This window comes from Nansenia antarctica, assembly GCF_963989245.1.
Source record: "Nansenia antarctica genome assembly, chromosome: 13".
In the NCBI taxonomy this organism is placed as follows: Eukaryota; Metazoa; Chordata; class Actinopteri; order Argentiniformes; family Microstomatidae; genus Nansenia; species Nansenia antarctica.
This window is the reverse complement of record NC_137683.1, coordinates 25,931,404-25,958,225: the sequence shown is the minus strand read 5'-3', so window position 1 is coordinate 25,958,225 and position 26,822 is coordinate 25,931,404. Positions and strand designations below refer to the sequence as shown.

Below are 26,822 nucleotides of genomic sequence, written 5' to 3'. Positions count from 1 at the left end.
CTGATCAAACAATATTCAAATGCTTATTTAATAAAACAACTGAATTTCAAACCTGAAATCACCTAGCTACTGCACATCCTGTCTTCAATTCTTACTGCCCCCCTTGGTAGTTAGTTGAATACTCTGACCCGCATTATTTCTAGTCCTTTACTGAGACACGTGGCCCCTCGATTACCTCCTTTAAAACAGCCACGGTAGCAGTTTGGCCAAGCAGTCCCCATAGTCAAACATAATGACATGTCAGTCTGTCTTATTATGTGATAGGGTAAATATTTGGACAGGGCGTACATACAGTACATACTGCATTGCTAGCGGGCTCAGCAGAGCGTGAGTTCTCGGAGGTTGCATCAGTAATTAACAGGTAGCAGCAGTGAGCCACTTCCCAGTCCACCCACCCCGCCAGCCCACCCTCGCATCTGCTACGCCGGCGCTTTGGCCTCCGTCTCCTCTATCCCTTCTGTGTGCTCATATCAAATTATGCTGCTCCTCTTTTTCTCCCTCTCTCTCCCTCTCTTTCTCGCTGTCTCCCATGCCTCACGCTGGTCCCTATGGCCTGGTCATGTCTGGTACATCTGCCACCTGTTTACTCCGGCTCCCACGGCCTCCCCTGCTTATCGCCCCCCTGGGGCTGGCTGTCTTATCAGGCCCCCATGCCTGTGCCTATGGCTCTTAAGTCTCCCTGGATTTGGACACGCCACGGCTACACTGCCCCTAGTGGTCCATGTGATGGACTGCAGGCAAGTTGTGCCATCCATCATCACTCCACTGCTGTCTGTTGCTGAAAGATATCTTGTAAGAAGCCAATATCAGGTTGCCTGTCTCCCTCGGACGCATTACACAAATAGAATGGTTTGTTGTATGTTAATTTATAGAAATGTGAGTGTTAACATAATAATCAAATAAATATTTTTATTGTCGTATTTTGTAGGTCATTTATCATCAAGATATTGAGAAGAGGATGCAATTCTAATACACAAATAATTGATGCATCTAGCTTTAGGTTATCAGTTATATTATATATAATAGTTATATATAGGCTATACACGGATATAAACAACTGAAACTTGACAGGCCCTCCATTAGGGTCATATTTTAAATGAAAAGGCAGAATACTGACTATATCAATGAAAATATATGACATTATCCTCAAGAAAAAATGACATAGCATGGAGAATGTGCAATATACAAAAAGTAATTGGGGCGGTGAATTTTGTCAATATAAAATCTAAATTAACAAATGATTAATAAATGTATTTTTTTTCATGTAGGCTAAAGATACGTCTTAGGCTATATGAGTTATCAATCTTGGACCCTTAGTTACTTTCGACCATACAGACAGTATCTCTGTATATCTCCATAGCCCAAGCAAAGCGCGCCTCCCATCTTCAAAAGTGACAGAGTGGCACCGCGGGTAGCCAATCTCTCCCTGCCATGTCGGGACCGCCTGGCCAATAGCGGCCCTCAGCCGGGAGGAAAACCTCGGATGGGTGGGTTCGGTTAGGTGTCGCGCAATGGGGACCGATACAAAAGGCAAGTGGAGAACAATGGATGTAGTAGGAGTTGTAATCTCAGCATCAGCGTCACTCTGACGACAATCAATCAAAAACACACCAGAAGTTTAAGTGTTTTGGGGAGAATTTGTGCTTTGCTTTTCTTTGTGCGTTTGGATTGGATGCATGCATTTCATCACACCAAAACCAGCCAAACCGAAACAGGCCAACAATGCCGTGATTCGTCTGATCTGATGGCGAATAACCGGAGAATGACACAGGCGCGACATATTATGACAATGTGCGCGTAAATCTCCCGGCTCACCCATGAGGGACTGTGGAGACATCCAGGGCTTGTCTGATGTCAAGTGATTTGCATACAGACTTCCCTCCCATAGCCGGAGCCCTAGTCTCTGCATCGAGCCGGTGGCACAGACAGATGTGTCCACCAGCCTGAAGACAACATGAAAACCTGACTTTTTTTTTCTGACTTTTCCAACCGAAAAAGCAGATGTACATCGTGGGTGGCTGAGGGGATCGGGGGGGGATCTGAACGAACAGAAGCGCTTAAAGATTCCTTCTTTTTTTTTTGCACATTTTTTTTTTTGCACATTGGATTTGCTACTTTCATACGAGAGGAGGCGGACCTCCTCTCACTGGCTCAGTGTTCAATAATGCTCAAGGCAACCCCGATGTTTGCATACTGTACGTGGAAGTACAGAGGCGACTTTTTCTTCATTCATTCATAAAGCCAAGGATCGGGGATATATTGCACTTTTTAAAAAATTGGATCCATATTTTTTTCCTAGGCTGCCCAGCTAAGAGCCTATAGTTTGTGATCGTAGCCTACGTGGGTGTTTTTTTAGACAGGAGATTACAGCACATTTTGCACTTTTTCTCTCTGAGTTTCACTTTAACAAATATAGAGGCTATACTACAGATTTGTTGGCGAGCCTTGCCTTTAGATCGTTGTATAAAAATGGGATATGTAATAATAAGCGCATGAGGGGAATCGCTTGACGTCCTACTCTGGAGTCCCCCACTGGAGTATCAGTGTCGGGTGGAGTTTGGAAGTATTGTCCTCATTTTTGGACAATAAAGGCTTTATGAGTTATAGATCATTTATTTTATAGATTTTCACATTATTTATATATTTATCAAAAATGGTGTAGCCATTTATTTAGCAGCTGCTCATAATATTATTTCGTGTTAGGTTACTAAATGCTGAGTTTTTTATTTTTTTATTTTTAATACATATATATATCTAAGATATTAGCACACTGCGGGTTTTTAAAGTTAGTGCATTATAATAATCTAACAACTGTTGTGTCTGACGCTCCCGTTCTTGTGACTCGACACATTCGAATCATTTCTTGCAATTTTGGCCAACTACGCATGATTTTGCGCCTGGTTGAATCCTGAAATAGGGGTATATATATCTATACATTTTGGGGACATTTTTTGGGGGTTGATTCCTCCTTCCCCTCCCCTTCAACGGGGGGAAAGAATTAGCCGCTTATTTCTCCACGATGACTTTCCTGGTGGTTCTGTTGCTCCGTGGACTCGTCATCTCTGCGGTACTGGGCTTGGAGAGCTCCTACTCCAGTCATCTGTCGAACCATGCGTCTGATGCCGCAATCGTAGCAACCTCAGGTAAGCACTAATATCCTAATCGTAGTACTGTTGTGCATTATTACTCACACATGTTTGTACCCCCCATCCGCTTTCCCAGGGAATGCCGAGGAATGCCCCTCTGGTGGGGAAATGATACGAGAGGGAGAGTCGTGTCTTCCAGTCACCCTGTTCATGTGCATGGAGGACAGGAGGAATTGCCGGCATGACTGGAATGCACGATGCCTCCTATACGGAAGGCCGGACGCCGGGAGCAGCATGCATCCTCCTTACTGTAGCATAATTATGCTGACTTCTAACCTTAAACAGTCCTGCGTGGTCCTTTTTTGACTGTCGATATTGCTTTAGGATTGATTGAGGTCCAGATCTATGTTCTCGTTCACCCAAGGTGAGGTATGGTATGGAAAGGAAGGCGCTGTGCATCTTATCTTATTAATCACCTTAACTTAAAAAACAACTGGGTTAGGTTAATGCCATGGATAGTCTGGGTGTTACTTTATACCAGTCTGTCTTGGAGATTAGGCTACTCCTCACCTGTGTGGCTGCTACAAACCGCGCTATACTACACCACTCCAAAACCAGCAGCTGTTTATGTAATAACAGGATGGTGTTTTATGGCGGTATGTCATTTCTGATGATGGTTGGTCTAGTCCGAGGCTCCCAGGGGTCTGGGGGTCCGTGTGGAGAGGCCAGTCAGCTGAACTATAGCCCCCACCGAGCTGACCAGTTTAGATCCCTGATGATCCTCACCTCAGGGTCAATAAAAGGTGTCTCGGTTCAACCCCTCCGATCTCCTTTGCCCGCCCCTGTATATCCAGAGAGACAGTGAAGTCGTACTTGAACACGTTTGTGTTCCACACATTATTGAAAGGAAAGCGAGTCGAATAGAGCGTCCCTGAACTTTGAATCGTAGTTAAAGTCAGTAAGTGTGCAATCACTGTGATTGATTCCTTGAGTTTTAGCATGTGGGATTTCCCAGAGATTAAAGCTTTTCTCAGCTTTTCACACATTCGATCTGAGTCACGTCAAAATAAAGGGAGACATCCCTTAAACCCCCAGTGTTCTCTAACCCAGTGTGCCAATGATCAAGTACTAGGGAAAGTGCACTTTGCCAGTTGCCACACAGCTCTCAAACTGAGTAAATATTTAGCTGATAAACACTTTTAACACTTGTGTTCAAGCCCTGGCTGTGAGCATTGCATTTACCATCAGAACCAGCCCAATATAGAACATACGTAGACTACGTTTAATTTGTCCTCAGTTTTGAGGACAGTCAACAGTTGGCTTAGGCTAATGCTTGTTTTTTTACTCATCAATTATGGGTTACACACCAAGAGTAAATAGCTCCAGCAACTAACCTTACTATGGGTGACTTCTGACTTGCATAACTCATTATTTGCATTTCCCAGTCAGTGTTTATTCAGCTGGATGTTTGAAAACCTATTGCTAAGTTATGGAATGTGTGCTCTCTGCTTACTCATCTGCTATGCAGATCTTTACTCTTAATTTGAGGATGTTTCGCATTGAAACAAGATGATGGGGCTATCAGTCGTATGAAATACATTCGTTTAGTTACATTGGAATTGTAAATGCTGAGTCAGTTGAATATGAATTGTTAAACAAAAAGATCTGCCTGTCAAGCTCTCTGTACACATACAAGATAGGCCTCGAAAGCAGTCTCGTTATTCAATACATTGTAGTGATTTGTGACAGCGATAAATACTTAATTCAGACAGCGATTTTGCATTTACAGTTGGCTTTTTTTTACAACTACAAACCAGGCTCTTAAAATAAAGTGGCCTCTTAATTGATTAATAACGCTAAAGCACGCTTGCCGTCTTCCACCACAACATCAACCGTGTGACTGGGAATTGTTAAGACCGTACTGTGGGTCTCCCTCCCAGCGGAAGTCGTACCACGGCTGTACTGTTTGAGGAAAGAGTGCTGCCTGGTTTTCTTCTATTAGCTCAGTGGGCTAATGTAGCTAGCCTTCACAGACGTGACCGAATAACCCATATCCCATCTGGCCCTGTAGAAAGGTCAACCGCCGTGTGCACTGGGCCTCTGTGCCAGCGGGGTGCCTGTATGGTTGTATAGGCCCTAGATGTGTTTTTGGGGTCACGCGTGAGGTTGAGTGTGTAATAACTGGGTAATATTTGTGCTGTATGTATGGATGTATGTGTGCACAATGTGTGTGCCTAAAGGCGTGTGTGTGTGTGTGTGTGTGTGTGTGTGTGTGTGTGTGCCAGTACGTGACAGGAATTTCCTGTCCTGCAGATAGGTATTATATCCCTGGATATGGTTAGCGAAAGTTTGTGGCTTTGCTGCTACTACTGTGTTGGTCTCCTCCCAGCCCCTGGAGGGGTTTGACGGTGTGCTACCCATCTTCACTAGGTGGGTAGGGGAACAGACTTTTTACGATTGGGTGCCGTAACTGTCTGCGGGCTGTCGCCTTAGGGTCAAAGAAAAAAGGGAGGAGCGAAAGGGAGAACAGAGGGAAGGAGATTAAGAGGGTCAAAGCTTTGACATCACAGATGTGTTTGCCAGTGTCGCTGTACTATGACATGCTGTTCACTTCTTGTTCGTGGTTTCTATTGGTTTTTCAGGGGAGCCACCCCTCCTAAATTTCGTTGTTTGGTACCTGTACTGTAGCAATGACAATAAAGACCATTCATTCATTCATTATACACGCGGTCTTTGGGAGGACTTGGTGCCCAGTGTTTACCATTTGTTTTAACCCAGTGGTTGTGGTTGTGGTTGTTCAGGTAGTGTCAGGTGATGTTTCTTTTCATGGAGCTTTTTTCTTTACGTAGGAAGGACAGCCCTTTACTGTTGAAAGTGTGCGGTTGAATATAGAATGCCATGAATCTGGTTAATTAGGACACCTGCTTGTCATAGTCTAGAAATGTTGCCTCTCAACATAACTTGAGACCAGCATATACACTCACTTTATTAGGAACACTATACTAATACTGGGTAGGGCCTCCCTTGCTCTCAAACAGCCACAGTTCTTCATGGCGTTGATTCCACAAGATGTTGGAAACATTCCTTTGAGATTCTGGACTTTTGCTTTGTGACATGGTGCACTGTCATGCTGGAAGTAGCCATTAGAAGATGGGTACATTGTGGCCATGAAGGGATGCACACGGTCAGTAACGACACTCAAATAGGCTGCGGCATTCAAGCAATGATTGGTTGGTATTAACAGGCCCAAAATGTGCAGAGAAAACATTCCCCCACACCATTCCACGACCGTGAATGAATGAGAAGGTGTATAGGTGTTCCTGATAAAGTGTTTTGGTGAGTGTAGTTTGAAATTAGCTTGTGTAATGATAGTTGAAAAAATAGTACTGTTTTAAATGTCAAAGCATGCTAACAGAATGAAAGAGGGGAGGGTGAGAGAGGTGGAGTGGCTAACAGAATGAAAGAGAGGGGAGGGTGGGGAGGGGAGGGCAGGGAGGGTGAGGAGGGTGAGGAGGGCGAGAGGGGCGGAGTGGAGAGTGAGTGAGAATCCCTCTGGGTGGTCAGTGGCAGGGCTTGCTTGAGTGACAATGTGAACGTGGACTTCCTCACGTTGGGATGCTCTGGTGTACTTAGCTTGTTTAGAGTTGAACCAAACAAACCCCTTCCCTCGGCCCGAGACCAACACGTAGACATTTCTCACAGAGTAACCAAACCATCATCTTAGACACAAGCTTTTCATCGCATGATATCATAATGAAAGACCACTATTACGGTAGTACTGTGTAATGATACATTTGATTTTACACACATCTACAAACGTGTAATAATAACACACAAATGATCACTTGAACGTTTGTGACATCTGTGACACGCTGTTCCTAAACGTCGGTTAGCTTAATGCCTGACTCACACTAAAAGCCATTGGGTTTGGTCGAAAAGTCACTCTCTCTCTCATTCTGTTTTGAAGCTAAGTGCACTGTGTCCAGTTCGGCGCTGATATGGCTATCTCTCTGAGCAGAGGCCGGCCGCATTAATAAGGTGATTTGTTTGAAAAGGAAGGTAAACATTTGCTTCTCTCCCCTAGCGCTTGGTCGAGCATTTGCATTTGGGATAGCTACTTTCTTTCTTTGTTGACATACCTTGCGCTCCCTTTTTTTTTTTGGTCGGACCAAACTGAAAAGCACTTGAGAAAAAGCCTAGGGGTGCTGGTGACAGTGTGACAGCTCAAACGTGGACAGCCTCACAATTCCGCTCAGCTCTGTGTATTTAGACAGTTAAGAGTTTCAACAAACAAACCCCTTTCCCTTTCTCGGGCAGGAACACCCCGTTCTTGAAAGGGATCTGTCCAAAAAGAAAAGAAAAAAACCTAAAAGGAATGAAAATATACGATTACAACTCCACAATAGTGTCCAATCTATCAAAGCGCTTGGCCCTACCAAAACTCTGCCACCCACTCTGGTAACGACAATGCGTCCGTTATCCAAAGCTACCCTCTCTCTCTCAGTCCACTCTGAAACCAGGTCCTGTGTCTTAGACCACCAATAGCCTTGAACAAAAAACCGTTAACTAGTGATACATATTCAACCCAATGGCTTTGAGCATCTTCCACCCCCAGACCCCCCCCCCAGACCTTTACATCACCTTTGACGTCACCCGGCGGTCAGACTGTCTGCCCACCCCCCCTAGACAGGGGGCTTTGGGGCGTCGTGGTCCACCCTTAATAGGGGCTAGGCCACAGAGTGGAGAGTAGAGAGTGGAACATTACAGTGGTGTATTTATAAAGACCCTGGTAATGTTTTCCGATAAGAGAGAACTAACTCTGCCTGGCGTTTTCGACTGGTCTGCCCTGCCTCTCCTCCTGTGTGTGTCGGAACTCTTTTTGTGTCGGAATCCGGGATGCGTCTGACCCTGCGATGACACGGACGCGGGCTCCGAGTGTTCCTCATAGCTGGGCCCTGCCGTCAGCGGCGCATCCAGCGGACTCAACTTTCAACCCCCCCGGACTCATTGGAGGACTAATTGGACTTTAATGGCTTACTGTAGAACCCCCCCCCCCTCCTCCTCCTCCTCCTGAGCCAGATCACTCACCACCCTGGCAGAGAGACAGGGAGATGACTCAACATGGAGCCTATTTGGACATGTACTGTAACTCACATGTCCTTAGACTTTAGTAGTTAACATGTCACTAAACACTTGGCGGGGTGGTGCGTGTTATGACCTCATCGGTAGGAACGTTGCTTATCTGAAACAAGTGTTGTGGTTTCGAGGAATAGGACCGAATTGGGAGCAAACAATGGAGCTATTAGATCTTAGTTCACGCTCCTGCCATTGTCGAAATGTCTTCCCCATAATTGCTGTATGACATTATGACAGAATGCACCGAGAGTAGGCCTGTAACAATTATGACATAATTGCCTTATGGCAATTAAATTATCTAATGGCAATCTTGACTGTGCTCCAACATGCTAGCTAGCTGACTAACAACAATGAACATAGCTGCTCTGCATGTTTAAGCACATCACAACATGCTGATAGAACATGAACATGCTAAAAACACCTAACTACACATAACTACACATAGCTGACACACAGTCCCTTGTTTATTGATGAGGACACATGTTCAATTCTAGGTAAAAAAACATGTTGTATGATAATAAAACAGTAATGGTTCACTTCATAGGTCGCTGTGTTATTACATTATCAGGGTCACATAACAGTGAAACAATTATATGGTCAATCGCAATTATTTCAGAGACGATTAATCCTACTGCAAAATTCGGAATTGTTACAGGCCTAACCAAGAGTGTACACTTTATCACAATATCGGTGTGCAACGATATTCATGTATATTTCCTAACTATTTGGCCAATGGACCTATCGCTAAGCCACGGCCTATTTGAAAACTCGGACAAACAAACAACGCTTCACTGACAGTGACTGACTGACCGACCGTGACTGAATGACATTCAATGACATACAATGGCGGGAGTTGGCAAATTTCTGATTTCTGATTTACCACAGCAAGTAATAGACATGTTTTTTTTTAAAGATGACAAGAATATTTTGTCTAGAAGCTTTTTCACCATCAGATATTAGCGATTAGTTGTTTGTCAGAATTTTATGCCTGTAGTGACTTTTACTGTGATATGATTGGACAATATCTATTTCGGGGGCGTGGCTTAGCGATAGGTCTATTAATCATCATCAGTCCCTGAGAGATGAGTCAACTCACAAAGCAAACATCCCGTCCTGGCAACCTCCGGCTAGCACCTGTGGGGTCATACAGGAGTACATGGATGCCCTATGGGAGATGTAGGTCAGCCTGAAACCACTTTTGTCCTGTGCTTCCTGCCTGCCAGCGGCCTATTAACACCGCCGGACCAGCGGAACCGGCTTCCCAGCGGCCAGCTGACGGGGCTTTTGTTGTTCCAGTCAAACGCGCCGCGGACGAGGTGTCGCTTCCCCCCTCTCTCTCTCTCTCAGCCTCTCAGAGGGGCTTGATCCCCCCGAGTCGCTGTCGGTCGCCATGACACCTGTCTGTGGTCTCCTCTGTGGTGGCGGCGGCGGCGCTGTCGCTTTGAAGGACACACACACACACACGCACACAGACACACACAGATAGACACACACACACAGACACACATAGACAGAGAGACACAGAAGCACACACACACACAGACAGACATACACACACGTTCGTAGATCAATGAAAACCCGTCAGACACACACACACACACACTCTCACACTCACTCTCACACACACTCGCACTCACACACACACGTGTCTGACAGGGGTCGGAGGATGGTCCGATCGCTGGCCTATAATAAGGAGGGTAGATTAGTCCCTGCTAATACATGGCAGGGTAACACAGGAACTGATGGGTTTTTCTCCGTCGCGACGACACGTCCTTCAGCAGAGACATCATACGATCGCCACCGAGTCTCTCGTGTGTGTGACATTGGCTCATCTCCAAAGTCATCATCATGTCATCATAAGCCTTTTTTTTTCCATGTGTGACAACACAGGAATACATTCATATCTCACTGTCGGTGTCAGCACGACCGATCGAACCACCATGTTCGAAGAGGCACAACCTTCACTTCACATTCAACGTATATATGCTCTCTCAGATTCGGACATCACCTCTCCGATTCGCACAGTGTGAATACACACACACACACACACACACACACACACACACACACACAGTCTCGCTCCGGCAGGGTTAGAATAACATTGGGAATTTCACCAGATCTTTATGCAAATTCAGTCAAATGTCTGACTGTGGATGTTTGGATTGGGGCCTTCGGATGAGAGAGGAGAGGGATCTGATACCGAAGAGGAGGGAGGGAGGGAGGGTTGGGGGCAGGGGGAGGGGTGAGGAGGGGATATTTCTGTGGATTTTTGATTGCCCTCTGATTTCAGGGACTTTCCCTTGGCAGGGGGGGCACGTGATGTATGGTCGGGGTTGGCGGTGGCGGGGCTGGAAGGGGTGGGGGGGCGGGGTACTCAACGGTGTGGATTACCTCGGCATGCTCTCACCCCCGTCTCCCCAGGAGCTCCTGTAACTCAGCTATGCAAACACGCACACACACACACACACACACACACGCATACACACACACACACACACACACACACACACACACACACACAAAGTACACTCACTCTTGAACACTTAGGATAGAATATACACACACACACACACACACGCACACAAAGTACACTCACTCTTGAACACTTAGAATAGCATAGAATACACACACACACACACACACACGATTTGCATGAGCTGCATGTGAGGCCGCAGGTGTAGCCTACTTTTCTATCGGCCACTGACGAGAGTGAAGACAGCAGTCGGTCGTCTCCTACGACGTTCAAAGTCAGGAAGAAGCGTAGCGTTAGCGGGCTTCACAACTGTCATGCACACCCTATTCCCTTGTGTCTCTTTGTTTGAACAATTTAACAAAAGCGCTGCTCAGCAAAGGGCTTCCTCTGTCGCTACGGCTAACGCTAGCTGTCTGTCAAACACGTCAAGCCCGTAACAGGACGACACGTCGACTGAACCGGGCTGTTTTTATCCTTTCGCGGCGCGTCCTCCTCTTCTCCGAGCTAAGCTTTATTGTCTTTACCTCTGAGGGGAGAAGAAGAAGCAGAATAACTGGTTGCAGCAAGGCAGGCAAGATGAAAGGTCACTTACGTGTCCCTCGCTGTCACACTTAGGGCATTGTGAGGAAGATGGCCGCCTTCAGAGACAGGCGGTAATCCACGCTAACAGCAGTGTGTGTCCGCACAAAACAGGTGCGACCCTCAAGGGCCCACTTACTTAGCCTCCCCCGTTTGTTGATCAGACTCCAAGAAAGGACACAGCTTGTATTACAACATCGAAGGGGACCTGGTAGCACCCCCGACAAAGAATGACCTTTATTTTGCTTTTCTTTTCTCTTCTCCCCCTCCTCTCTCTCTCTCTCTTTCACAAGGCTAACGTGTCAAAGGTGGGTTAAGGGTTTAGTTCGTTTTTTCCTTTCCGTCAGCGCCTCGTTTGCGTGGGATGACAGTTTCACTTACGGTAGCTTCACACGGTAGCTTCACAACTGTGGCAGTTAGTAGGAGATAGTAACCTTCAAGTGTGTGTGGGAACGCTAATCGACAGGTTGACATTTTGTCTCCCAGATCGCCTCTGTGGAGATGAAGGCGTCACATGTGTCACATCTGAGCTTCCATTTACGTCGACGTTTCTGACATTTAGCAGACGCCTTTGTTTCCGAAGCGACTTACATAATATAATAATAAAAAACGACAGTAACTTCATTAAAACATAGGACATAAAACCTGGGGGGTATTCCATCAACGTCACTAAAGGAAAATCCAGGCTTATTCTGATAAAAAAAACAACCTGGATTTTCGTTTAGCAGTGTTGATGGAATACCCCCCTTATAACACAAAGTGTATAATCATAAACCCAACTGACAGGAGGATGGGGTAGGCTTCTGGAGGGACAGCTAAGTTGCAGGCCAAAGAGATGGCCATCGCGTCAAACGAATAGGACCTGAGCGCTTAACTCCGGACCTTTGGGTACAGAGCCTTCAGTGTGGCAGCCCCCACCCTCTGGAACTCTCTACCCAAGGATACCCGCGACTCTCCAACCCTGGACATATTCAAAACTGCCCTTAAAACCCACCTTTAAGTTTTCACCACTGCATTCAACCTTTTAGTAGCTGTTTCACTGTTTCTGGTTTTGTGTGTTTGTCCTTGGGTCTGTGAAAGGCGCTCTAATATAAAGTTATTATATTATTATTATTATTATTATTATTGAGTGTTCTACTGCTTTTCAAATTATAGTGTTTGTAAATACACATGTTACGGTACATGGGAAGACGGTACATGTGGGAAAACTAGGGTTAGGGTTAGGTGCTAGGGTGACTTGGTACATGCTGGCATGTCTAACCCTAACCCTAATCCTATCCCTATCCCTAACCCTAACCCTACCCCTCCCCCTAACCCTAACCCTAACCGTAGCACCCTAGCACTTAACCCTAACCCTAGTTTTCCCACATGTACCGTCTTCCCACATGTACCGTAACACATATACTAAAACACAATAGGGAATTGTCATTTGATAGGTTAGCATAGTTAGCATAGTTAGCATAGTCGCCTGTAAGGGATGATAGTACACAGCTGCCGTGTTGAAGAAGCATCAACAAAGAGAGAGGACATTTCCTGTCAGACAGGAAGTCTCAATAACACACACACAGAGGAAGTTCATCCAAGGTGATGGAAGTGAGACAAACTAGTAGTCAGGCGATATGATGAGGTGCTCTGTTGTGTCTCCCTGCGGCTACGCCAGGACGGTCCCATATTAGGGCCATGAAAGGAGGGTTGTGTTCTAATCAAACAGCGGTCAGAGAGATGGTCGCCTTATAGGTGCAAAGAAAGGAAATGAGTCCCACTGTGAAAACGACTCGTCTCATCACTACTAAACACATCGAATAGGCTCGACGGTTCAATAATAAAGATAACGTTATGCCTAGGGCCTGTATTATAATATGTTATGCCCTTTATTGCCTTTAACTAAAGCACTGGAATATGGATTCGGTAGTCTGTATTTGCGTTGCCTGCCGTACACACTGGACCAATTGTTTTGGCAAACGTCGGGGGTTAAACGGCTCCAATAAGTACCAGCGGGGGGATCATTCAGACTTGTTTGAGTTGGCTGGTGTCTTGCGCTCCCTCACATGTGTGTCGAAGATAGACTATTCCTCTTCTATTTTCTCATTTTTCAGAGACAGTCAAAGTACTGTGTGTGTATTCTGCACTGTGTACACAGTATCGTAAACGTGTGGTTTATTTTAACCGTCTTTGCACACATGAAATGCTCATTTGCGAAATGTGTATTTAGATTTTTAGTTTCACCCCCTCCGGCCACTAAAGAACATTCGCAGATCTAGGTCACGGTCTAGTGATATAAGCTGTTATCTTCCACGTAAACGGTACTGTGCGATAGTAGTCTACACAGTTAACTTATTACATAAAGTGAAGTAGTAGCTAAGCACGATTGCGCAGTTTCAGGTGCCCTGTAGTATCTGATACAGCTAACATTAGACATTAGGCTGTTGAGATATGAGCATATGGAGGGGCCAGTCCTTTTTGGAGAAACAGATGGCATCGCTGTTGCGCTCCTGGGCAGGGCCTGGTGGGATGGTATCGTTGCATGAAGGTGGGGTGGGGTGGGGGGCGGTGGGTCAGTACTATCATCCATGGCCCCTCTCTCTCTACGCCACGCAGGCTCACCTCCCCTCAGCACACCTGAGGTAGCAGGGCAAGGCAGTGTTGGTCGTATCCGGTGTGTATCCTCGTGTGTGTCCTCGTGTGTGTCCTCGTGTGTGTCCTCGTGTGTGTCCTCGGGTGTATCCTCGTGTCCGGTGTGTATCCCTGTGTGTGTCCTCGTGTGTGTCCTCGTGTGTGTCCTCGGGTGTATCCTCGTGTAACACGTCAGGTTGGAAGAGAGACCCTGTTTGTCTTTGTACATGCCCCCCCCACCTTCCCGATGTTACATCATGTTTGTTTTAAAGAACCACTGGTGCCTCGGACGCGTGACAACGTGACAGTATCGTGTGTCATGCGCACATGAACAAAGCCTTTATGCATATTTCATTGCCTTTGAAGGTACAGTCGAGCAAGCACCCCCCACCCCCACCCCCACTCCCACCCCCACCCCCCAACTCCCCCCCTCTTTATTCTCTGTTGCCGCCGGTCACAGGCCTCTACCTGACTAGCTGGAGCCAGACTAGCTGACCCGATCACCTGCCGTGCCAGAAGAACACAGAGAAGGAGGGAGGAGGAGGAGGAGGAGGAGGGTGGAGGAACTAATTAAACGAGGGCTCTCTTATTATTTTCCTTTTTTTCCCTTTTTTTTTACCTCACTTCATTTTTGGCAGCCGGCTGCTTACACATTACATCTTTCTGTTTCCCGCTTTGATCCCCGAGCATTCCAGGGACGCCCGGGCGCGAGGAGTGTCTCCTTTTCTGGAAGTTTCGGGATCAGGGTCTTGTGGGGGGGCCTCTCGGTGCGCTTCGCTTCACTTCCTCCTCCTCCTCCTCCTCCCTTGTTTTTCGCCTCCTGTCCGAGCTGTGGCCTAAGCTGTGGATTGTAGATGCCCTTCATGGTGATCTCTGGTTGGAAGGCTGTCTGAATATGGTGGGGTGGATACTGGATATACACTCACTGGGCCACTTTATTAGGCACATAGGCACCCACTTGCTAGTACCGGGTTGGACCCCCCCCCATTTTGCCTTCAGAACTGCCTTCGTTCTTCGTGGCATAGATTCAACAAGGTGCTGGAAACATTCCTCAGATATTTCGGTCCATTAATGACATTATAGCATCACGCAGTTGCTGAAGATTTGTGCCAAGACAATATCCCCCACTCCAGTACACAACCACCACCATTTTCGCCCAGAGAACTGCCCACTGCTCACTGGATATTTTCTCTTTTTTCTGACCATTCTCTGTTACCCCTAGAGATGGTTATTCAGGAAAATCCCAGTAGATCAGCAGCCCTTTCTGAAATACTCCAAACAGCCCGTCTGGCACCAACACCCATGCCACGTTCAAAGTCACTTAAATCACCTTTCTTTCCCATTCTGATGCTTGGCTTGAACTTCAGCAGATCGTCTTGACCATGTCTACATGATTGGCTGATTAGATATTCGGGTTTAAGAGCAGCTGAAAAGGTGTACCTAATAAAGTGGCCGGTGGGTGTATATATAGGGGCGGGGGGGGGGGGGGGTGTTGTTCATGGTGATCTGTGGGTGATGGGGGGCTGTATATGGTGGGGTGGATATATATGAAGCGGGGGGGGGGGATGTGTTCATGGTGATTCCTGCGTGTAGGGCTATCTGTATATGGTGGGGTGGATATAATATATATGAAGCGGGGGGGGTGGGGGGGGTGTTCATGGTGATTCCTGCGTGTAGGGCTATCTGTATATGAAGGGGGGTGGGGGTATTCTGCTGATGCTGAAGAGAGCGAGTCAGAATAAGTCGACATTTCTGTCTGTATTAGCCCTGATCAGCACAGCCTTGTCCCAGCCCCTGAAGATCCATACTGCACAGAGCCGTGTGTGTGTGTGTGTGTGTGTGTGAGTCAGGCATCAGTAGAGCTCGTGTTTGACAGGAGAAACGTGACCCTCTGACTCTGTGCGGCACGGGGAGATGCTGCTTGTGTATTTGTGCCTGTGTGTATTTAGAAGAAGTGTCGACTCCTGTCTGGGAAAGGGGGTTGTGTGTGTGAGTGTGTGTTTGTGTGCGACTGTGCGTGAGTTGGTGTTTGTGTGTGTGTGTGTGTGTGTCCGAGACGGAGGAAATACACGTGTGTGTGTGACAGAGAGAGTCTGTGTGGCTGTCTGTCTGCCTCTGTGTGTGTGTGTGTCTGTGTGTGAGTGTGTGTGTGTGTGTGTGTGTGTGTCTGTCTGTGTGTGTGTGTCTGTGTGTGTGTGTGTGTGCGTGCGTGCCCCAGTGCTGCGTCACTATATCCCAGCTGCTTTTGTATCAGCTCATTGACGGTTCTCTTGTAACACCACACACCTGACATATGCTTCTGCCGTGCCCCAAGGCATCTTGGGTAAGAGTGTCCGGTTGTCACCATGGCAGCGGCTCACTTACTCAACTACGGATGCACGTCAATCAGAACAAAAAAATGTTGGCTGGAGCTCAAATATAACAATGACTGAAAGCCAGGCGATTAAACATTTCGGCTATCAAGATAGATCTCCCTTGTTATGTCATTTGTTAGGGAAGGGAACATTGCGTTCCTCGATTGTAAGAACTTGTACGATTCGCTGTGAGAACTATCGTCCATAGTACCGTTTTTTTTGTTCATCTTGAGTGTCCTAATGTTTTTTGAAGATGAAGTTGCCTTCTAACATAAATTAAAACCTTCCAAGTTTTTTTAAGCGCTCTCGTGACGAATATCGCTACACAGAGGGAGGGTGTCAAGTGCACACTCTGACAGATGCACCTCTGGATTTGAAGAGTTGTGGGGGAGGCTGTGGCGCAGGAGGTAGAGCGGTCAGCAGATCGGCGGTTTGAACCCCATCTGGCCACATGTCAAGGTGTCCTTGGGCAAGACACTGAACCCCAAATCGCTCCCGACGAGCGGGCCGTCGCTTTGCATGGTAGCTTGCCGCCATCGGTGTGTGAATGTGTGTGTGTGTGAACGAGAGTCCATTATAAAGCGCTTTGGAATAAGGCTCTATAGAAGTCAGTCCATTTACGAGCTTGTGCCCGTCGAGAGTGACACTGTCTGTCTAATCTCCCTTTCCCGTCTTCCTCTCCTCTGTCTCTGTCTCTCCCGTCGTGACTTCGCCTGTGGACTCGCTAATTTTATTTGTGTCTTAATAGCTGCTGATGAACTGAAATAGAACTCTAGAGAGAATCTTTATTTACTCTGCTTTATTAGAGAGCCGTCCGGTTGATTTATGATGCTGCCATATGCTGACAGTTTAAAGAGGAAACCGGTTTTGGTGCGTTGACGTCTGTCTCGTACGCGAGTACATACAGTATTATTGTAACCTATGTTCTGTGACTGTGTGATGTGGACCTGTGTCTGATTCAAGATTCAAGATTCAAGATAGCTTTATTGTCTGTCACACAGTGACAGAATGAACTGAATGTCACCAGGGGAGTTGTTGCTAAAGGAAGAAACCCAGGCTTATTATGATACATATCGCGAGACTGATCAACAAAATCCGGGCTTATTTTTGATAAATCTCGCAAGGGATTGTTAATCCTGAGTTAGAGGTTTGTGCGGACGACGGATTAGAACACGACAACACAATGAGGAATGGGTTTAAGGCCCTGTTAAAGGCATTAAACCCACTACCCAATGATTTTTCTTTTTCCGTTTGGAAGTAATTTAGGGCTTTAAGTGCCTTACTCAATGGGCACACTAGTGATGGGGTTCCCAGATGGGATTTGAACTCATGACCTTCTGACCACCAGTCCAACTCACTATCCACTCGGCCAGGCCACCCCTGCCCTCAACGAGCTGAACCAATGGCATTTCTTTTGGTGAATCGTCAAAGTCATGGTGGTGCTTGTGGGTCCTGGTGCTTGGCTTGTTAGAACTGTGGATGTCGTAGAGAAGTGTTGTCAGTCAGGAATGGGTTGAGGACCCGAAGAGGAAAAGGCTCTGTATGTAGTATGTGCAGGGTGCGAGGTCGGGTTCGTCTGTTTCAGCATATGGCGTTGGGCCGCATTTCTCCCTGATCCCCACTCGGCCCACTTCCCCTCCGCCTCCCCTCCTCCCCTCCACACCTAATCCCGGCCAGCCACCCCCCCGACCCGCCACCACACTCACATCCGTCTACCATTACACTCCGCTAAGTCCTCTGGTGTGTGCGTGTGTGTGTGCGTGTGTATGCGTGTGTGTGTGTGCGCGCACACGTGTGAGTGTGTGTACTGTTCGTTCGTACATGTGTGACACGTTTGTGGTTGAAGCACGAGCCGCCATACAGGGTACATACACCCCCCCCCCCGCCTCTCTCCCTCCTCACACCCAGTCCACCCCCTCCTCTCTCTCCCCCTCCTCCCACCCAGTCCACCCCCTCCACTCTCTCGCCCTCCTCCCACCCAGTCCACCCCCTCCTCTCTCTCCCCCTCCTCCCACCCAGTCCACCCCCTCCTCTCTCTCCCCCTCCTCCCACCCAGTCCACCCCCTCCTCTCTCTCGCCCTCCTCCCACCCAGTCCACCCCCTCCTCTCTCTCTCCCTCCTCCCACCCAGTCCACCCCCTCCTCTCTCTCCCCCTCCTCCCACCCAGTCCACCCCCTCCACTCTCTCGCCCTCCTCCCACCCAGTCCACCCCCTCCTCTCTCTCCCCCTCCTCCCACCCAGTCCACCCCCTCCTCTCTCTCCCCCTCCTCCCACCCAGTCCACCCCCTCCACTCTCTCGCCCTCCTCCCACCCAGTCCACCCCCTCCTCTCTCTCTCCCTCCTCCCACCCAGTCCACCCCCTCCTCTCTCTCGCCCTCCTCCCACCCAGTCCACCCCCTCCTCTCTCTCTCCCTCCTCCCACCCAGTCCACCCCCTCCTCTCTCTCGCCCTCCTCCCACCCAGTCCACCCCCTCCACTCTCTCTCCCTCATCATGCCCAGTCCACCCCCTCCACTCTCTCGCCCTCCTCCCACCCAGTCCCCCCCCCCTCTCCTCTCCCCCCCCTCCCACCCAGTCCACCCCCCACTCTCTCCCTCCTCACACCCAATCCACCCCCCCCTCTATCCCCCCTCACCCCTCCTCCCACCCAGTCCACCGTGGAGACGCTGTGCTCATCGATTGAAGCTGTGAACTCTTGAGATGACACCGCCAGCGAACGGTCGCACGCCTACTCTATGGAAATATTACACACACACACACACACACACACACACACACACTCACCCCTCAACAACCAACACTGCTCTGCTCCTACATTGGGGACACAAGGACTTGGTTCTTACAGTCTTTAGAGACTCGTACCAGTTCTGTCATCACCCCCCCCCCCCCATCATCATCATCACCGTGAGAAGACAACGCCTTTTGTTTTTCATTGTTTTTAGTTTATTTCGTAGAATACTTTTATGCAGTCATTCAGTGACAGAACTGAAGAGGCACGGAAATAAACTTGAAGGTTTTTGTTTGAAAGTTTCTTTTGAACCAAGCTGCGTGTGTGTGTGTGTGTGTGTGTGTGGTGTCTGCTTGTGTGTGTGTGTGTGTGTGCGTGTGTGTGTGTGTGTGTGTGTGTGTGTGTGGTGTGGTGTCTGCTTGTGTGTGTGTGTGCGTGCGTGTGTGTGTGTGTGTGTGTGTGTATGTGTGTGTGTGTGTGTGTGAGAGAGAGAGGGAGAGGGAAACTTTTGCCATTGTTGAGGTTTAAAGAAGATAAGCCACATCCTGACAACTGGAAGTGAAGAGTCTATTTCAGTCTCACGCTGTTCTAATTATACTCTCTCTCTCTTCTGGGTCTTGATTCTGGTGGATGTTTTTTTTCTTCTTTTTTTGGCGCGTGTCTCCCAGAATACCCTGTCACCTCGGGTCACTTCCTGTCACATGGGGTCCCCATTGTAGCGTCGGTTTCGCTCCCTTTTTCGGTGGAAAAAAAACTGTAATCGGCGCACACGCTCGAAAATAACATGACGTCTGTAAGGGAAGGAAAACGCTGTTTTCTCACACCGGGTGGGCTCCCAGAATCACTCGCTTGTCCGTGTCTGACAGCTCCATTGTTCTTCCCCAGGGCTTTTATATGATAATAATAACTTCTATAAAGCACGTTTCGCCACGCGTTCCACCACGAAGACACCCGAAATATGGCGCTAGAAGATTTTTTTTTTGTAGTTTGAGAAAAAAAAAATCACAAGATATTCCAGAGATGTTCCTAAGACCATTCCGCCCCCCGAGGCCCTGTTCCTTCTCTCTGTCTCTTCCTCTTCTTGGGTCGGGTGACGTGGACGGTGAAGAGAAAGGGGGTTTGGCAGCTGGACTTGACACCACAACTGTGGTTGTTGATAGAATGACGTGTGTGTGTGTGTGTGTGTGTGTGTGTGTGTGTGTCATAAGGAGGGACACTCGGTGACACCTGCGTACGTAATTAATTACCTAGCTAGCCAAATAGTCGGTATGCGCATTTTGAATTATGGAAATCACCCTGGGTGAGTAGGGTGTCTGCTAAACAAATAGGCTAGGTTATGTAACTTGTGTAAAAAAAAATCTCAAAGCAAAAGGTGGATGTGACTAGCTTTAGACTTAGGCTTTCTCCAAAAGTGTGTTTTATAGCATTAGCCTACATCCTTGAAGGTGCCAGTGCCCGATGAAGTCCTGCTTCGTATCAACTAAATGTCATTCGTCTTCAAACTGTAGGGATCACTCAAGTCGTTTTGGTTTTAGCCTCTCGTGTTTCCTGTACAGTTCTGCTTGAGATATGATGTTTGATGTTCAATCTCAGGGGGTTTTGACAATTCTATTTTTCCTCAAGTGGCATGGGCTTTCTCCCCAGTGTTCTCCCGACCAAACTTGGGCGTGGGCCTGAAATCTCGGCCCGAGCCCGTGGCATTCAGGCCCGGCCCTACTGTACCTACCCTACCCTACCCTACCCTACCCTACCCTACCCTACCTTACCCTACCATACCCTACCCTACCCAACGAGCTAAGCATTTACCCCGTCCAGAGCCCTACCCAGGCCGTAAGCCTATTGATTTAAAAAAAAAGAAAAAAAAGAAAAGATTTTTACGAACGCTACATGTGTCTGGGTTAGGGCTGTCCCAAACAACTATTTTTCTAACGATTAATCTAGCGATTATTTTTTCGATTAGTCGATTACTCTAACGACTAATTTAACGATTACTCTAACGATTATTTTTCCTGTTCGATTAATGTATCACTTAATTTTCCCAAAAATAATGGCTGTATTGTCTCTCTCTGTTTAACAGTGTCTTTATAAAGCACTCTGGGTAATAGCTGCTGCTCTTATAAAACAAAGCAGCGTATGACATGCACATTACTCAGACGGCCGCCCCTTTAAATGATCAGCTGATGTATGGGGGCTGTCTGTGGGCCCGCAATTAAACACAGACACCTTTAATTCGGCGACCTGCTACTACTACTACTACTACTACTACTACTACTACTACTACTACTACTACTACTACTACTACTACTACTACTACTACTACTACTACTACTACTACTACTACTACTACTACTACTGTAACTGCCTCTGTCAAACAGCCCCAGACACAGGGCAGACTCACTGCTATGTTTAGCCAACTTGAATGCCAACATGGCCATCAGGGTTTTTCCTGGCTCAAAATGAGGCGGAGGTGGTACTAGTGGTGTTTGACATCGGGGGGGACCCATGAAGCCGGGCTGTCTGGGGGTCCTTAATAATTTCTTGCATTCTGGTGAATTGATATGCACCAATTTGTGCCTTTTCTGCATCAATTTATGGTGGAAATGTCATTATTTATGTAAAGGAAAACACAATATTCAGGCACCAGATGACCATTCAAAATATAATGTAATATAATGCAATATAAGGCTCTCAGGCATTCTGTACTTTCAAATATGTATTCTCCTTGAGCAGTCAACATACTATCAGCTATTTCACTAGCAAAAACAAAAGCTAACTTATTTGCGAAACAGCGCCCCCGCCACCACGTCGGCGCAGTGCCGCAATTGCAGTTAGAATTTATTTTATTTTATTTTATTTGCGAAGCACCGACGCACATTACGCAAGTCGATGTATTGACGTAGTCGACGCGCCGTCCCAGCCCTAGTCTGGGTCAAAGAACCCATTGCGGCCCGAACCCTATCTATGCCAAATAAAATGGTCCCCGAGCCCGGCCCTAATCTGTTCATGGGCCCCGTAGGGCTTGCACACCTCGACCGTGGTCCAATCAAAGGTCTCCATTAGCTTGTCACATCGCCAAGCGGCAACTCTATAGCTAACGTGTCAAGTCTTGTTTCAGTAAACAGATACGACATCAAAAACACACTGAAAACACCTTACCACACGGAGTCTATACTTAGACCAGTAACTGTATAACCAAACCAGTAGGTTATAAATGGTATGAATGAGGGTGTTGGATATTGTTTGACATCTTGGCTGGAAAGGTTGGAGAGATGGCTGGACCGAATGGCTGCGTTGATGCAGCTCTATAAACACTGTTTGTTAGAAAGATTTGTCGCCTTACCCAAAAAGTACTTTTGTAAAAAAAGTGTGTGTGTGTGTGTGTGTGTGTGTGTGTGTGTGTGTGTGTGTGTGTGTGTGTGTGTGTGTGTGTGTTGGAGCGGATGGGGGTGGGGTGGGGGGTTCTGGTGTATTGTTCTACAGATAATGTCTAAAGGTTTTCTCTGGGTCAGGGCTAGGGCTGCACGATTTGGGGAAAAAATCGAATTGCGATTATTTGGACAGATATCGCGATTGCGATTAATTTGCGATTAATTTATTTTTAAATAGCAAAAAAAAAAAAAAAAAAAAAAAGGGACTTTTTGTAAAGTGTGGCCATATCTCCGGCTAGGAAGGTCGTATCAACGTGCAGTTTGTTTGTACGTCTTCAGGGGACTTAGAGGCTCCCTCCTCTAGCACCCCCACAGCCCGAGCTACATTGGGTTGCTTTAAAGTTGGGTTGCTTTAAAATCAAGCTTCAGATTAAAACATGTGATGGAGCATTACTAACCTGACTCAGGTGGTTTGTTTCACACAACCATCTAGGAAAGCTTAATTGGAAGCTGTTTGGAAAAGGGCAGGTACTTTCAAAAAATACTTGGCAGGTGATTGGATGAATCTATCTATCACCTATTTTCAGAGAGCATTACCACATGATACCATCAAACTATTAACTGCTCTAATTCTAATGCAAGGATGAGAACTTAAAAGATATGAATTGGGACAACATATTTATTTATGTTTTTTTTAAACAGCAACACCATTTTGTTTCTCTCAACAAGTGTCTTTTTTTTACGTTCATTGACGTTGACGTTCATTGACGTTGAATCCGACGCGCTGTATGACGTATCCCATACGGGTAGTGGTGTTTCTCAACCCTCTCCTCGGGGCGCCCCAGCCGCTCCACATATTTGATCTGTTCCACCACCAGCACACCTGATTCAACTAATCAAGTCCAAAGCAATTATGATTTGGACTTGATTAGTTGAATCAGGTGTGCTGGTGGTGGAACAGATCAAATATGTGGAGCGGCTGGGGCGCCCCGAGGAGAGGGTTGAGAAACACATAGTGAGTTGGACTTGTGATCGGAAGGTTGTGAGTTCAAATCCCGCCTGAAACCACACCACTACTAGTGTGCCCTTGAGTAAGGCACTTAGCCCTCAGTTACTCCAGGGGGAATGTCCCTGTAATTCGTATTTGTAAATCGCTTTGGATTAAAAAAGAGTCTGCTAAATGGCAAAAAAAAAAAAAAAAAAAAAAAAAAAAAAAAAAAATCGCAGGCAAATCGCAGGCTTTGCGATTAGCTAATCGCGACATTTCAAATCGCGATTTCGATTTAAAATCGATTAATCGTGCAGCCCTAGTCAGGGCTATGAACAAGGCTTGTCAGCTGTGCTTGTCATGAATCTTACAGTGTGCGTGCCTGCCTGCCTGCCTGCCTGCCTGCCTGCGTGTGTGCATGCATGTATGCGTGTGTGAGTTTGTCTGTATGTATGTATGTGCGTATGTGTGTGTGTGTGTGTGTGTGTGTGTGCGTTGTCTGTCTGTCTGTATGTATGTATGTATGTATGTATATATGTCCGTCCGTCCGTCCGTCTGTCTGTCTGTCTGTCTGTAGTTAGGTATATGTCTGTCTGTCTGTCTGTATGTCTGTCTGTATGTAGGTATATGTCTGTCTGTCTGTCTGTCTGTCTGTATGTATGTATGTAGGTATATATGCATGTGTGTGTGTGTGTGTGTGTGTGGTACTCATGCAGACAGCTCACACTGTCCATGTTAAAAGGCAGCCAGGACTGACGGGGTGATTTCCTGCGGGGGGGTTCTCTGTTTCTCTGGTGGGCGCAGAGGGAACACAGTGTAGCTGCTGGAGACGTGAGGGGAATGACAACAGGGAGCCACACAGTCACAGTGGGAACACCGCCGCTTGCCAGGGGTGTCCTCGGTGTGCGGCGTTTTTGACAGTAGCCCTCGTGACAGTAGCGCCTCGCCTCATACCACCACGTGGTATCTCAACGGCCACATTTCGCTCTGCCTGCCCGAAGCTGTTTGGGAATGCCAAGTGAATCGGATGATGAGGTCAGAAGAGTAGCTGTTTGTTTTCTCGATTCTCGAGACATTATTAGATGTTCTTCTTCTTAGCGAATCGACATGACCGTGTGAGAATTCAGTTGGAGGGGGGGGGGGGTTTAGCCTAGAGGTTAGAGAGGCCAGGCTAGCAATCGGAAAGGTTTCTGGTTCGATCCCCGCTTCAGGAGGGAGCTGCATGTGAGCTGGTGACTGGAGGGTTGCTGGTATCGTAATATCTGTGGTGCCTACCAGTGCCGTTGTGCCCTTGAGCAAGGCACTTAACCCCTAATTGCTCCAGGGGCGCTGGCTATGGCTGACCCTGTGCCTAGAGCAAATTTCGTTGTACTCTTTGCAATGACAAAAAGGTTGAATCTAAATCTAATCTAAATAGTCATCCCATTTGCACAGCACAGGACTAAAATTATGTCAAACAGCAAATGTTGTGAATATGTCTGGAGAACACTAACGTCTATCCAAATAAATGTAAATAGACGTGATTGATTGATTGATTGATTGATTGATACTGTATACATGACATACCGTTTAACTGTGTTACCTTTGACCTTGAGTCTGACCCTCTGGCCCTCTGTGACCTCTAGTCTAGGGGAGTGGTGCCCTAATGGATAGTGAGTTAGACTGGTGATCAGAAGGTCACGAGTTCAAATCCCACCTGGGAACACCACCGCTAACTCGTGTGCCCTTTGGGTGAGGCACTCAGCCCTCAGTTACTCCAGGGAGACTGTAACCCTGTAATCTCTGATCGTAAATCGCTTTGGATGAAATCGTCTGCTAAACGGTGTAAATGTGGCTCAGGAGGTAGAGTCGGCGTCAAATGATCGCAAGGTCGGCAGCTCGGCGGTTCAAACCCCTGGCTGGCCACGTGTTGAAGTGTCCTTGAGCGAGCTTGACTGAACCCCTAATTGCTCCAGGGTCACCTTGTATGGCTCTGACCCCCTGTGCCTAGAGCGTAAAATACATGTTGCTGTACTCTGTGTGCAATGACAAAGGTCGATCCTTGTCCTCCTTCTCCTCCAGACCCCTCTGACCTTTGCCCCTGTGACCTCTCTCTCCAGACCCCTGTTTGACGGCGATTCCCCCTCGTCCCCATGCATAAGGGACGAGGACCTCGCGCACTGTGTTTAACTGTGTTCCGTTCGACCTTGACCCCCGAGTCTGACCTTTGACCCTGTGACCTCTCTCTCCAGACCCCTGTTTGACGGTGCTGCCCCCATGCATAGGGGACGAGGACCGCTTCAGCCTGGAGGCTCTCAAACACATCCACAAGGAGCTAGACGACGACAACGACGGCGGGATAGAGGTCAACGAGAGCGTGGAGGTGGGTGTCCCTACGGCGTTCTCTCAGCCGATGTTTTTTTATTACGTTACGTTTTTACGACCTCCCCGGTTTCCCTGTTACCACAGGGATTTATACGACATCCAGTGGTCATTTGTTTATCTAGAGTGATTTGTGTTATATAGTCATTTGTCGTTCCCCGGTCGTTCCTTGTTGTTTCCTTAGTGACGTGTATAACGTTTAACAGCGCCGTAAAACCTCTCTAGTTAAAATGTTTTGCGAGCATTTAGCAGCTTTTGAAGCTCCTGTGGGAGAGAGACCGCTAGAGAGAAACGTAGTGGAAGGGAGAGAGAGAGAGGGGGAGGGAGGGGATTTTGTGTATGTACAGTAATGGCCAAAGATATTGGCACCCCTGTACCCCTTCGGTCAGATAATGCACCACTTCTCCCAGAAAATTGTTTGCGAATGCTTCGGTATTCACGCGTTTGTTTCTCTTGTTTGCATTGGAACACCACAAAAAAGCAGAGGGAAAAAAGCCAAATCGGATATCATTACACACAGAACTCCAAAAATGGACCGGACAAAATGATTGGCAGAATTAACTTAATTTTTGTTAGCACAATAACTGAAATCAATCGCTTCCTGTAAACATGAATGAGTTTCTCTACTGGAATTTTGGACCACTCTTCTTTTGCCAACTGCTCCAGTTCACTCATTTTTGAAAGGTGCCTTTTCTCCCAACTGCAGTTTTGAGATCGCTCCACAGGTGTTCTATGGGATTTAGATCTGGACTCACTGCTGACCACTTCAGAACTCTCCAGCGCTTTGTCTTAAACCATTTCTGGGTGCTTTTTGAAGTACGCTTTGGGTCATTGTCCTGCTGGATGACCCATGACCCATGACCACTGACGGAGACCCAGTTTTATGACCTCTGACTTCTGTCTTCAGATGTTATGATGCCATGCACACAGTCAAGTCATCCAGTGCCAGAAGCAGCAAAGCAACCCCAAACCCCCCCATGTTTGACTGTAGGGGCTGTGTACTTTTCTTTGAAGGCCTCATTTGGTTTTCTGTAAACACATACAGTACAATGATGTGCTTCAGCTTCTACCCCAGGGCCATTCAGGCCCTGAACACAGCAAATACCTAGGTTCTAGGCCCTGGACAATCTAGACAAT

General features: G+C 47.3%; 1 protein-coding gene across 1 annotated transcript in view; it reads left to right on the top strand.

The window, feature by feature from the left end:
• Positions 1–3,019: 3,019 nt before the first annotated feature.
• Positions 3,020–26,822, top strand: part of stim2b (stromal interaction molecule 2b) — a gene marked incomplete at both ends in the record, with an annotated part of 48,798 nt that continues 24,995 nt past the window's right edge. The window contains 2 exon segments of the mRNA XM_080544137.1: positions 3,020–3,143; positions 25,556–25,686. Of these exon segments, the coding sequence (XP_080400263.1) occupies positions 3,020–3,143; positions 25,556–25,686 (255 nt within the window).